Source organism: Salmo salar, chromosome 09 (genome assembly GCF_965601325.2).
Source record: "Salmo salar chromosome 09, fSalSal1, whole genome shotgun sequence".
Classification (NCBI taxonomy): Eukaryota; Metazoa; Chordata; class Actinopteri; order Salmoniformes; family Salmonidae; genus Salmo; species Salmo salar.
The window spans coordinates 21520399-21534591 of record NC_138299.1 but is presented as its reverse complement, the minus strand read 5'-3'; the positions used below and the strand labels follow the sequence as shown (position 1 = coordinate 21534591).

The 14193-nt window shown below is 41.2% G+C and overlaps 2 protein-coding genes across 6 annotated transcripts in view; both read right to left on the bottom strand.

Moving 5' to 3' along the window:
- Window positions 1-1261, bottom strand: part of LOC106611072 (signal-induced proliferation-associated 1-like protein 1) — an 83794-nt gene extending 82533 nt beyond the window's left edge. For all 3 annotated transcript variants that reach the window (XM_082955660.1, XM_082955661.1, XM_014210935.2), the window contains exon 1: window positions 1004-1261. The gene's annotated coding sequence lies outside the window, so the exon portion shown is untranslated. The remainder of the gene's footprint in view (window positions 1-1003) is intronic.
- Window positions 1262-3840: 2579 nt separating this feature from the next.
- Window positions 3841-11389, bottom strand: LOC106611074 (ras-related protein Rab-15). Of its 3 annotated transcripts, XM_014210938.3 has the most exons (8): window positions 11117-11229; window positions 9263-9359; window positions 6395-6455; window positions 6143-6203; window positions 5928-6005; window positions 5664-5753; window positions 5503-5568; window positions 3841-4908 (listed from the first exon to the last, which is right to left on the bottom strand). In XM_014210938.3, the coding sequence occupies exons 2-8, from the start codon at window positions 9267-9269 to the stop codon at window positions 4750-4752; spliced, it is 522 nt and encodes a 173-aa protein (XP_014066413.3). In that variant the 5' UTR covers window positions 9270-9359; window positions 11117-11229; the 3' UTR covers window positions 3841-4749. The 3 variants fall into 3 exon arrangements, with proteins under 3 accessions (XP_014066413.3, XP_014066412.3, XP_014066414.3); XM_014210937.3 differs by lacking the exon at window positions 9263-9359 and having other exon boundaries at window positions 11117-11389; XM_014210939.3 differs by lacking the exon at window positions 11117-11229 and having other exon boundaries at window positions 9263-11049.
- Between the last annotated feature and the right edge of the window lie 2804 nt (window positions 11390-14193).

Sequence of the window (14193 nt, the reverse complement as noted above, 5' to 3'; positions counted from 1 at the left end):
CTTGACAATAACAGCATTTACAGGGCAGAAATTTGATGAACTGACTTGTTGGAAAGGTGGCATCCTATGACAGTGCCACATTGAAAGTCACTGAGCTCTTCAGTAAGGCCATTCTACAGCCAATGTTTGTCTATAGAGATTGCATGGCTGTTTGCTCGAATGTATACACCTGTCAGCAACGGGTGTGGCTGAAATAGCTGAATCTAGTAATTTGAAGGGGTTTCTCCTAAGTGCACAGTGTTGAGCAATAATGTACAGTTTTTGTACCAACTGGTTGTGTAGACATTAGTGTTATCCCTTGTGACAGTCCAATCCACATCAATGGTTGTTGCCTTGCTCATAGCAAGATCCATCAAGCTGCTTCACCACGTAGCCTACTATACTAAATCAAATGTGTAATGCCCAATAGTTTGTTTAACCATTTGGGTTGATAGTGGTGGTCTGTCACAAAGGAACATCAACATTAACCCTTCAGCAACATTAATCCACCACCTGTAGAGGCCCGAACTAACTATATTAATGGTAGAAAATGATGTAGGCTATAGCTTGCTAAGGAGGGGACTACACAGAAAGCTGCAGCATTACACACCTATTACAGCGCTATTACATCAAGCCCGTTTGCTCGATGCCACCTGGAAATCACCAAACCCAAGTTGGACCCGAAACGATGCACATTGTCTTTGACGAACGTGATATAATTGAGGATTCCATTGAGCAAAATTGACATTTTCCACTCGTCACGCGCAGAGTGCGCGTTCTGAACCCACAAAGCAACCTTTCTGGTTCCCTCCTACTTTCGGGAAAGAAAATACCCCGATTGCGCACTCTAATGTAGGCTACTTAGGCTACTATAGAACACATACTAATCTGTCAGATGTCGCTGTGTAAAATGTTTATTGGTTGAGGAGACTATCCTGATGTTGCTTGCGACCATGTACCTCAAAACATCATGCACATGACATGGATCGTTCCCCAACGTTAAAACGCATGTTTCCCGACTCACCTTTTCTCCTCTTCCCGTTAACCATTGGATGGCATGAACACAATACTAAGCGTTTTTCCCCTTTTGTTTTTCAAGACCCGTCAGTGTAAAAATGCAGCAACACCGTTATGTATATTGCTTTAAACAGTTGTTTCCGTTCAGGTTAAAATCCCAAATGATCCTGTTGCCTTCGTCAGATATGTAGAAGTTTGATACAAAGTTACGGGTTTGCTTCGCTGCACTATGCAGCTGCTGTAGTGATGAGATCATACCAACCACCCTCCCTCACTGTACTGGAATCTCGCGAGAGGACTTCATACTATAAAGCAAACGTTACTGTGGTAACAAATCCATTTCTGCTCACCTGGTTGTGTTTCTGCAGTAGCTCTCTTGAATTGGCCCTTTGAAAAGAAAAACAACCCCTATCTAGGATAGAGCAAATGAACACAACTGCAATACTGTGCAAATCAGTCAATGTGATATGATTATATGCAATCAATAATTTCTGTGTCATATGAGCTTTCTGTTTCCCATAACGAGTTATAGGCTTCTTATCCTAGAGTTCTTGTACATTTTGGCTATGGGGGTATAGGGGCTATGGGTTGTTTCTGGACTGAGCTACGGTATTGCATTAGTCAAGGCACTCATTCTACTTGCAAAAAACAGGCTTTAGAGAAAATGCATAGCTACCTCAGAGAAAAGTAGCCTATCTGTTGTCACAGATTTCTCCAGGGACTGTCATAACATAAATTACATTAGGGCATTACTCAGCAGCACTGTCTCAGTCAGCAGTAGATGGGACTAGTTGAGAAGATATGCAATGCTCTGTCTTTTCCTCTACTGCTGGGTGGCTCTGCCAAAACTTCCCATTTATTGGAACTAAAACAATGGGGATCAGAAGAATGACTGGAGGTATTCTAGTGTTCAGTGACAGGATGGACAGGGTAGACAAGGGGACTGCAGAAATGCAGGGGGTGTGATGTTGAGAAACTTGGCACCATTACGTATGCAAATGCCTGTAGACACAGAATCTATTATAGCGGGCCAGCCTCTGTCATCATGAGGGTGGTTCAGTGCAGGGGAATTACCTGGAAGTACCTTTCTAACAAGATATACAACACCTGTACTACTAATATATTATTTCTACTTTGCAACACAAAAGGTCTTTAAAATAACATGTCATGTGAAACTAGACAATGTAAAATAACATGATTACTACACATGCTGTATGGTGGAACAATAAGATACTTTTCGGGTATAAAAGTAGAATACAATAACTTCATTCCAACTACAATTGTCAATTTTGACAATGTTATTTTTTCCTCAATGAGTCAGTGGCATCACCTGCTGGCCAGCATGGGAATAGAGTGAAGAAAGGGTTCACTAAGTCACTTATTGTAAATAGGAATAGAATATTAATGTACCATGGTTACACATAATCATAAATGCATTGTGAATAATGAATGAGAAAGTTACACAGGCATGTCATATCATGAACTGCATTGTTGGTTAACCAGGAATTTCTCAAAATTCCATGAGATGTATGTCCTGCTGATGGTATACCAGGGAAGGAATTTAGGATCTTGGATGAGGGAGTGTGGATCATCATCATCAGGGTAGGGAAGTTTGTCTTTCAAATGTTGGTTCCATTCACGTCACACTTCTCAAAGACCGTGAAGCCAGGCTGGTAGCCTTCTCCGGGACGCACATACGTCAATGAGTTAAAATGGGGGAGATCCTGAACAGTTCCCCTGTAAAACAAACATTCATAATTAAAATCACCTGATACTGGTAACAGAATATTTTACTAGATTGTGGTTCAGTGAAATCCATAAAAACAACCAAAGGCCAAGATGTTACATACTGAATTGGTAGCCAAACCAATTGCAGGGGATGCCCAGGACCACTGGCTGGTGAGGGTACATGCTCTGGAGCAGGTTGAGCTGGCTATAGTCCTGTGTGGTTGTCCCTCAGAGCGATGCCACATTCTCAATGAGGACCACCTGCCCTTCGGAACACATTGAAGTCTACTGAATCCCCCTCCAGCATTGTGGACTTCAAATCATAGGTCCTAGCAATGAACGTCATGGTCCTGTGGTCACGCTGGCAGAAGTGAGGACCAGCGTGTCTGTGTTTTAATCCCACCACACCTCATCTGACTTCAAATAAATATATGCTACCATTTTACCTTACCCAGGTGTCAAAACTCTGCAGAAAACTGACACCCACCTGACATACAATACTCACACACAGACATGCTCATATTTCAGCTTTTAAACTTGCACAGATCAGTATGAAGAGGGTCATGTTATATTAAACCTATGATTATACCGTGCATGGTTTGTTAAAACAGCATAATATCATAACAGGATTAATTGCACACTAAAGTGTTTCATACAAATTACATTTAGGAATTAACATCTTCACCCCTTCAAGTTTTTGTATTGAGGACAAATACACCTAGTGGTTTTAGTGAGACTCGTCTGTGAATCTGATCTTGTAAGAATGTATTCCACAGTATCAAAACATTTACCAGAGATCTAATGTAAAATAAAATACACTGGTTGTAGCTAGTTACAGTTGTTTGTCATGACAAATGACTTTTCCTGGGAGAATAATAAGGAAGAAGGGAACCATGTATTATGATACGGGCACAATATTCAGCTTTATGCCAATTCTAGGGCCTATATCGGTTTCTCACCATCAACCATTTATCAAGTCATTACCTGCCTTTCCCAGTATGTGATAAAAAAGGACTGTTCCATTTGATCTTCTAGTTCTAATTTAAAAACTCAAAAGGAACGAGGCGTCACTCAAATCCCCTTTAGTAAATCTCACAAAAACAACAAGATCACCAATAAATTAACCTGGACTTTTAATTAGTATTTGTTATTTTTCACACAAATTCTTATAGCTAGCACAGCTATTAAAAAAACTTCACCAAAACAGTCAGCAATCAGTGACACACTAAATGCCCTTTATAATAGTATGTGTATATGCACCAGTGTACCATTTGCTACAGATTTTCAACCTGGAAAAACACTAGAATTAGCAGTGAAATTCACAAAACATACTCAAAGATTGAGTTGAACATAATCTAAAACTGAAGTTGAGTTTTTGCATTAATGCTTGTCTGAGTATGGGTTGGTCTTCCATAGGCAAATTATCCCTTCCAGCTAGCTTGGATTCTATTTCTGTGTATTAATAATTTAGCCTTGCACTCTGCCCACCCTGTCTCCTCTATCCTCATACCACTCAAGAGCCTCAGTTTGTCTTTCACTGTAGTCCAACAATACATATTTTTAGCAAATTACTTTAAGTATACTTGTTATTTCAAGTAGACAGCAAAGTTGTTCGTGATATGAAGCGTAAGATTTTCGCAACACAAATTATACAGGAGAAGGCTTAAGTATACCCAGTAACTGAGTTGCAGGTTTCAGAGTATTGCAGACAACAGCCCCTCCGCTGGCAAATGTTCTTATTACATGTGGACTACTTAACTCAGCGTGCCATCAGTTTAGGTGTTGCAGAATAGGGTAATAAACATGAAAAAGCCAAGTAACTATGAAATTATGAATGAAGATGAAAACAGTGAGTAGGCCAAAAAGTGATAATGCATTCATATGAGCATAAGCAAAGGCAATATTCAGTAAGCACAGAACATACTCTTACATTTCATAAGTTACTCATTCCAATGTCCATTACGTCACAGGGCCAGGGGCATTCTTCTAAACAAACACCCCCAGGTTGAGAGCTTGGCCCTTATGCTAACATGTACAGGGCTTCAGGGAGTTTGCATCACTGTCCTGTTTGTCCTGCTCTCCCCCCAGAGAAGTCATATCTAGGTATAAATTAGTGGAACCCAGGCACGCATCCATCTCTTTCTTGTGAGCCTGCAGAACCAGCTGTGTCAACTGGATGAATGACTGGAAGATGTAAAGAAAATATATCACCACAATTGCCTCATGTTCCCCAACATAACGTAAATATACTGAACAAAAATATAAAAACGCGTAGTTGCTCCCATGTTTCATGAGCTGAAGTAAAATATCAAAACATTTTCATACGCACGAAAAGCTTATTTCTCTCAAATATTGTGCACAAATGTGTTTACATCCCTGTTAGCGAGCATTTCTCCTTTACCAAGATATTTTATCCACCCGACAGCCCAGGACCTACACATTTGGCTTCTTCACCTGCGGGATCATCTGAGACTAGCCACCCAGACAGGTAATGAAACTGAGGAGTATTTCAGTATGTAGTAAAGCCCTTTTGTGGGGAAAACGCATTCTGATTGGCTGGGCCTGGCTCCCAAGTGGGTGGGCCTATGCCCTCCCAGGCCCACCCATGGCTGTGCCCCTGCCCAGTCATGTGAAATCCGTAGATTAGGGCCTAATGAATGCATTTCAATTGACTGATTTTCTTCTATGAACTGTAACGCAGTAAAATCATAGAAATTGTTACATGTTTCATTTTTGTTCAATATCCAAGGTATTGACTCATTAAGGCCTATGTCTCACCTCATTTATGTTGCAGTTGGTGCAGGCACTTGTCTCAAAGAATTCCATTCCATAGGTTTTTGCTAGCTGTAACAAGAGCTCATTAAGGATGGAAAATGTTCAACTGTGTATGAAAGAAAATAGTTGTTATGGCTGAGTCAAACAGTGAGATAAAGGCCAACCTTGCTTCCTTGTTCTTTAGGAACTTTCCTCATCTGCTCCTCATCAGCCTTGTTCCCCACCAGGATCCTCTGCACCTTGTCAGGGGCGAACTGAAACAGTGTGACAGGGTTGAGAAATAGACAACCGGGCACCAGTTCAATGAGAGACGATGTAAATACTAGGTCAGTCAAACACAGAGAAGCAGAGAAAAGGAGAAGGGGGGACAAAAAGAATGACAGCATGAATGGAGAGGGCTGTGTTTTATCAGTAGGTGTTAGCCTTACCTCATCCACATCACTAGCCCACTTCAAAATGTGCTGAAAGGAGCTGGAACTTGTGATGTCATACACCAGGATAATTCCCTAGTGAAAGATCAAGAGGGGAGGGACTGTCATGACAGATTGTGAGCACATGACTAGGCACTTCATATTGTGTAAAAAGTTTAACTGGTACAGTTATTCATTCCTGAACAGGGATTATTGGTGTATAGAGAACCCACCTGTGACCGTCTGTAGTACTGTTTGGTGATGGTCTGGTATCGTTCCTGGCCAGCAGTATCCCTGCACACAGACAGAGGCAATCCCCAGTTTTACATGTGACCACATTTCAGAATATTTATAATCCTACTCAAATCAACAGGTAAAGCTTATTTCAAACACTGTTTTACAGAATGTAAAATTCACATTTGTGATAGGTGTGTCAATAACTACTGTATATGGTAAGTCATTGTCTGGACGATCTTGTCACTCACCATATCTGTAGTCGTACTTTAATGCCATCTACTTGTAATGTTCTCATTTTGAAATCCACTCCTAAAAAAAGTAAAAAATTAAGTTTTGCAAACACACATGTATTACTCTTGGCTGCATTTTCTATCCATATCCTCCGTCTCCCCATTGTTGAATTCTGTATCTCCCTCCAGTTTTCCTTACTGAGCTTGTGCTTTCATGTATCTTTATACTTCCATTGCCGGACTGGAGTTTTACCAAAGCCTCAAAGAGTGTAGTCTAATCTCAATATATCCTATTCGTGCATCAAAACAGCCTGTACTAGTCAATAAGTATCCCTGGTAGGTTAACATTCGTACCCCTGGGCTAAGGGTAACAGTGACACAAACTTGAAGGGGATACTGATGAGGACTGGGTTACTTAGACACCCACTTAACCCAGTTGAAGGTCCTTTCAAAAAAAATTTAATAAATACAAATCGGCCTTTAGAGGTCATTTTGCTAAAGGGAATTCAATTGTTATTTACTACAGTGCATTCCTGCAGGGCCTAGGAAGACGTGACTTGGGTTGTCTATCGACTTCTGCATGAAAAATGTATACATTTAAAATGTCAGTGGTGTGAGTGATAGCTTCACAGTTAAAGAAGCATAAAAACCCAGTAAATAGTCAGGTGCAAAAGGTCAGCTGCTTGCAACATTAACGTCACAACAAAAACCACACAGTAAACAAACACAGTGGACATCCCTGCAGTCAGCATGCCAAATGCACACTCCCTCACAACTTGAGGCATCTATGGCATTGTGTGACATTTGACATGCATTTTTTTGTTGTTATTCTGTCTCTCACTGTTCAAATAAACCTACCATTACAATTATAGACTGATCGTTTCTTTGTCAGTGGGCAAACGTACAAAATCAGCAGGGGATCAAACACTTTTTTCCCCTCACTGTATGTTAAAAAAAAAATAAAAAAAATGTGCAAGTATAATAGTAATATTTAAAATTACTAAATTGGGTAATTTTGAATAAATGTATTTAAATTTACATCGGGCCGCTTCTGGGGGGATTCTGGTAAGATGCCGGAAAAGTCGGCTTAATTCCTGTAGATGGAAACGGCCCGATGTACTTGGGCCGATTCTGGGCAGTCATTCATTTAGATTCTGGACCGATTCAAATCAGTTCCAGCCCCCCGGAAGAGGGCTGCTTCCTCATTGCTAGCTGGGAATAGTCTCTACAAGGCAGAATGTTGAATAAAATGATATTTAGACTTCCTTTACCGGTTGTACATTAGTGATGGGAATTCAGAGTATTTTCATTGAGCTGACTCCGTTCAAAATGCTTTAAAAAGTACATTTTTAGAACCAAAGAAACTTGTCAAATATCCAATGTAAAGCCCAAAAAGTAGTCCACCATTGTCAGATCATAAAATGCTCTTTCAATACATTTTTACCTGAATAAATTATTAGATCACATGCAACAATTTTTTTTTTAAATGCTAAAATGGGCATGGACCAGAATGACACATTCTCCCTACTATTTATTGTTTCTGCATTGAGGATTGATCCTCTTTAGAAAATTATTTTGCAACTTATTTGAAGGTAAGTAATTGTTGTTTTGAGCAACAACAACAAAAAAAAAAGATGAAAAAAAAGATGAAACAGTATGAAAAATTTCATGTCACGATTACAGTGACCAAAATTAGCACGGTTATCAGTATTATCGCGATATTGTTAAAATGTGCTGGAAACTTTCAAAAAGTACTGATACAGTGAAATCATTTCAGCAAGTTTTATATTGAAAATCAACAAACAAATAAAATGAACAGCACAATGCACTTTGTGTGCATAAACATTTAAATAATAACATTTAAAGATGGCACCATGTGCCCAGGAGGTAAGTTTCCCCATGCGCAGGTTTAAATGAACACAACCTTAAGCAAATCAAATAAACAAAATTAGCAGCACTATGCACTTTGTGTGCATAAAGATTAAAATAACAACATTAAAGATGGTACCATGTGGCCATGAGGTAAAAGTTTCCCTAGTGCAGGTTATGAACACAACCTTAAGCAAATCAAAATGTGCATATAAAAGCAACACAAGTAAAGCAATGTGCATGTAAGAACAATACAACCATATGTAAACAAATCCAATGTGCAGGTGTTGACATTAAAATAACAATATTTAAACAAATCAAATGAACAGCACTGATTGTATGTCCGTTCTCTCCTTCATAAATAAATAAGGTGCTGCTGGCCTAACATCCTGTACGTATGCATCTTTGTTCACTTGAGATTGAAATGTAAAAATGTCAGCATTTTTACTTTGTCAGGTTTAAGTAGTGATCTGCGAGGGGAGAGAATGTGCACGCTGTCACTGAACACTGATGGCACGCTGGTTGCTGGGATGCACAAAAGCTCTGATGCATGGCCCCTCGTTACATTGTAATTATTCACACATAGACTGTATGCATCTTCTGTGTTGCATTTGAGTATATGCAATGACCCCATGTACAATTTACATAAATACAAATGAGTCTTTAGACAGTGATAGTAATTGCAATGAGCCCAACAATTGACATAAATACAGGAGTCTTGTATAGGAACCTATCGTGTTTCTCCTGTTGGAACACTTTTACAACCAATTCGACGACTGACGGGTTTTAAATGAACAAAATATTTTGGTTGGGTGACTAAACTACATAACGTGTTATCGTGTGCAATGGGCGAATAGAGTCTGCAGACACACGACGCATACAGCAGCAGAACTGTAGTGTTTTTACAGGAGTAGGTAGCACTGAAAGCTTCAGTTTACATGATTGACAAGTTATTAGTAAGTTAGACAAACCATGACATTTTCCCCCCATCATGCATTGAGCTAAACGTTAACTTACCTTGCATTCACTTTAGCGGGTGGTGGTCACGAAGATGACTCAAGAGATTTGAAGTGTTGCCCCCTTTCGCAGCGATTTTTTGTTGTCGTTGTAGGTTCTGCAGAAAGGGTGACCAACTTCGATTGAGTTTCCCTCAGCACTCTTGTAAAACCCAAAGTACGACCACACTTCAGATTTGGTCCTCTTAGAAGGCTGAAAAATCTCGAACACTGTCACTGCCTTCCGCAATGTTTTTACCTACTTCGGTTGAGTTTTTCAAACCACGGTAATCAAACACGGTTTAATTAAAACGGTAATACTACTACGGTAATACTAAAACCGTGAAACCGGTAACCGTTTCACCCCTATTATTAACAACCTTCACTAAACAAATCCGTTCAAAAAGATGTTTGTTGCGAATGACCGATCACTATTGTACATGCTACTGGTCCTTTTGGTGGATATAGGGTATCCGCAGGAAAGTGTTGTTTACCAGACTTTTTGCGGCGGTGCTAGCCTCTGTCGCTCATATTTTCAATCTGTTGAAGCATTGCATGTGACGCACAACACACTGTTGGGTTTTATTTCACTTATTAGATATGATGCATTACCATTTACAGTAGATGTAGGCCTAAGTATGAACGGACTGTAATGCACTAAGAGGTTTATATTGTATTAACATAGATTGAGCAACATATAATAGACATGACTAACTGGAGGGTTGCTGGCTAGTAGGAGTGTAGGCTGAGTAGACTCGTGACACACACACACACAATGCCTGGTTGTGGGGCCGCTCAAGGACAGGTGTACGGGAGGGGCTGGTAGAATGGAAGCAGAAACTGTCCTAACTGTAGCATAAAAACAGGCACTGTCCTTGGGTGTCTGACTCTCGGGTACACACATAAAGATAAGCTAGAAGACAACTATGCTTGGCAACAAAGATGCGTCTAGAGGCTGGGACCAGCCTGCACGCCAACGATAGGATGAGTAAGTTTAAACCACGCTCATCCTCCCTCTGACAGGCCAGCAGTGAGCTGGAACTATCTCTGTCAGAGTATTTAATGAAGAACGTATGTCATTTTCAGTTCTCTGTTTGCCCTGCGAGGTGTTACAGTGAACCCGTATATACGAAGATTGCATTTACCATTTATTCTGCTTGACTAATTCTATTAATAAACAGCTGAAAATATATTCAGTAGCCTAGTGTTAAATTTTGTTCTGATACCTTGAAAATAAACAGAAATATAGACAAGAATACTTTAGGTCGGGTTGATAACACTGACATTTTGTATCCGATTACCTCCGACATAGGTACAACATCTACGGACAACAGGTAAACTAAGTTGAAATGAAGTTCGTTCAACATTCTGTCTTGTAATGGGACTGCATGTTAGAGACCAGTGTGTAAGTATTTCACTCTCAGATTCTGAAAAAAATTGTGACCAAGGCCCTACTCATTTTAAGCACTTCCACTGTCCACAGTGGGCTCACTGTGGTGTCTAAACAAACTGTCCATAGCCAGGGCCCAGGGGGGAATTACATGTTATACATGGAAGCTGAGAAAACAATCACCTGGTTCAAAGTTTGTAGTAGGTTCTCACTCTGAGAAACATTTCCTCTGTTTAAGTTTGTAGCACTAACAAAGGCAACCTTTGATACAGTTAGGACTACGGCGTAGTAGCGTTTCAGAAACATGTCCCTCAACAAAGATGTTGGTGAAGCACCGCATGATAAAACTACAAGAAAGTCCATTCTATCTTTTCGTATAGAATTACTTGCTATCAATCACTTATTGTGGGAGCCGCATATTTGCCGGCAAACTTGCACGAATCAACGGTCAAACTAACTAACCCATTGCAATCAACAACAGCTTACCAATAGTAGAGATATGCGATGAATTAAATTCGTTATCCGTGAACTTGCACAACAAACAAGTTTTCCCAACCCCGGAATCTCCTAAAATCAGCAACCTGACCAAAACGTCGTACTGCTTTGCCATGGTGGACAAAACAAACTATGAAATCAAACATGCCTGTCGCATATTCCAAAGATATAACATAGTTACTGATGAGGAAATTAGTTGCATTCCTTGTAGGTATTCATTGGGGTGTATTCATTACGCCTATTCGGTTGCAAAACGTTTCGTCTGTTGCTAAATGTTTTGCAACAGAAACCGTTTACTCCAAACGGAAAAGCTTGGTGACGAAAACGAGTTTCTATTGGACAAATTCAGGTAGGTCCCACGCTGTTTCGTACCATTTGGTTCTTAAACGATAAATGGTTTCCGTTGCAAGACGTAATGAATACACCTGTTTCCCTGAGTTTTCCCCTTATTCCCCATTAGTGAGAAGTATAGAAATCACAACGTTGTAGGTCTACACGTGCTACTATCGCGTATATGACAGCATCTTTGTTTTAAAGTAGTACATTTTCTTCTTAGTTTGATGCACCTGCGATGCTGGAATGTTGAACCAAATATTGTAATTAATTTGTGGCCACTAGATGGCGGTCATATCTTAAAGCCATTTACAAACTACGGAAACCAATTGTAAGACACTGCTCTGATCATTAGCTGATGGCTCGCAACCCGTTTACTTTTCCTACAATGTCCATGCAAACATTGGTTATTTCCTAGTCATGATCTCTATGGCGAGAACTCACATGCATGTGGGTGGCTCTATCATTTGCGCCCCGATCTGACAGAGGGAAGGATCGAACCTGCTTTCAGAAGGGCAGTTAGATCAAAGGCTTGGAGAAGCGATGAGAGCACCACGAAAATAAAGGGGTTACAAAGTAGCCCATCTCTTTCACAAATGAAACAAACTATATATTCGTTTCATCTCTGTAAAAAGTTTTCAAACAAAATACAAGCAGTATTTCATATTTAAATTTAGTGTCAAATGGTAGCAGTTGGAAAAATGTTTTATTCACGTTGAACTGCACATACTGATTTTCTGAAGAAAGTATTGCTACTTATTACCCTTATCTACCAGATGTCAGTGCTGTTCTATTTCTCGTCACAAATACTGGAATTATTTCCTCCTGTTAAGGTTTGATGCCTGTGTAACCGATGTGAAATGGCTAGTTAGTTAGCGGTGGTGCGCGCTAATAGCGTTTCAATCAGTGACGTCGCTCGCTCTGAGACTTGAAGTAGGGTTTCCCCTTGCGTTGTGGCCCTGAAAGAACTTAATTGGACTCTATGTAAACTGGAAATCACATATCCTGAGGCTGCATTTATTGTAGCTGGGGATTTTAACAAGGCTAATCTGAAAACAAGACTCCCTAAATTTTATCAGCATATCAAAGCCCTCACCTGCCCTCCTTTCGGAAAATCTGACCACGACTCCATTTTGTTGCTCCCAGCCTATAGACAGAAACTAAAACAGGAAACGCCCGTGCTCAGGTCTGTTCAACGCTGGTCTGACCAATCGGATTCCACACTTCAAGATTGCTTCGTTCACGTGGACTGGGATATGTTCCGCATAGCGTCGGACAATAACATTGATGAATACGCTGATTCGGTGAGCGAGTTCATTAGCAAGTGCATCGGTTATGTTGTACCCACAGCGACTATTAAAACCTTCCCCAACCAGAAACCGTGGATTGATGGCAGCATTTGCGCAACACTGAAAGCGCAAACCACTGCTTGTCATCAGGGCAAGGTGACCGGAAACATGACCGAATACAAACAGTGTAGCTATTCCCTCCGCAAGGCAATCAAACAAGCTAAGCGTCAGTATAGAGACAAAGTAGAGTCGCAATTCAATGGCTCAGACATTAGAGGTATGTGGCAGGGTACAAAAAGAAAACCAGCCCCGTCGCACACCACGATGTCTTCCTCCCAGACAAACTAAACAACTTCTTTGCTCGCTTTGAGGACAATACAGTGCCACAGACACGGCCCGCTACCAAAACATTTAAACGTGTTAACCCTCGCAAGGCTGCCGGCCCAGACAGCATCCCTAGCCGCGTCCTCAGAGCATGCGCAGACCAGCTGGCTGGTGTGTTTACAGACATATTCAATCAATCCTTATCCCAGTCTGCTGTTCCCACATGCTTCAAGAGGTCCACCATTGTTCCTGTTCCCAAGAAAGCTAAGGTAACTGAGCTAAATGACTATCGCCCCGTAGCACTCACTTCCGTCATCATGAAGTGCTTTGAGAGACTAGTCAAAGACCATATCACCTCCACCCTACCTGACACCCTAGACCCACTCCAATTTGCTTACCGCCCCAATAGGTCCACAGACGACGCAATCGCAATCACACTGCCCTAACCCATCTGGACAAGAGGAATACCTATGTAAGAATGCTGTTCATCGACTACAGCTCAGCATTTAACACCATAGTACCCTCCAAACTCGTCATTAAGCTTGAGACCCTGGGTCTCGACCCCGCCCTGTGCAACTGGGTCCTGGACTTTCTGACAGGCCGCCCCCAGGTGGTGAGGGTAGAAAACAACATCTCCACCCCGCTGATCCTCAACACTGGGGCCCCACAAGGGTGCGTTCTCAGCTCTCTCCTGTACTCCCTGTTCACCCATGACTGCGTGGCCATGCACGCCTCCAACTCAATCATCAAGTTTGCAGACGACACTACAGTGGTAGGCTTGATTACCAACAATGACGAGACGGCCTACAGGGAGGAGGTGAGGGCCCTCGGAGTGTGGTGTCAGGAAAATAACCTCACACTCAATGTCAACAAAACAAAGGAGATGATCGTGGACTTCAGGAAACAGCAGAGGGAGCAGCCCCCTATCCACATTGACGGGACAGTAGTGGAGAGGGTGGAAAGTTTTAAGTTCCTCGGCGTACACATCACGGACAAACTGAAATGGTCCACCCACACAGACAGCGTGGTGAAGAAGGCGCAGCAGCGCCTCTTCAACCTCAGGAGGCTGAAGAAATTTGGTTGTCACCAAAAACACTCAAACTTTTACAGATGCACAATCGA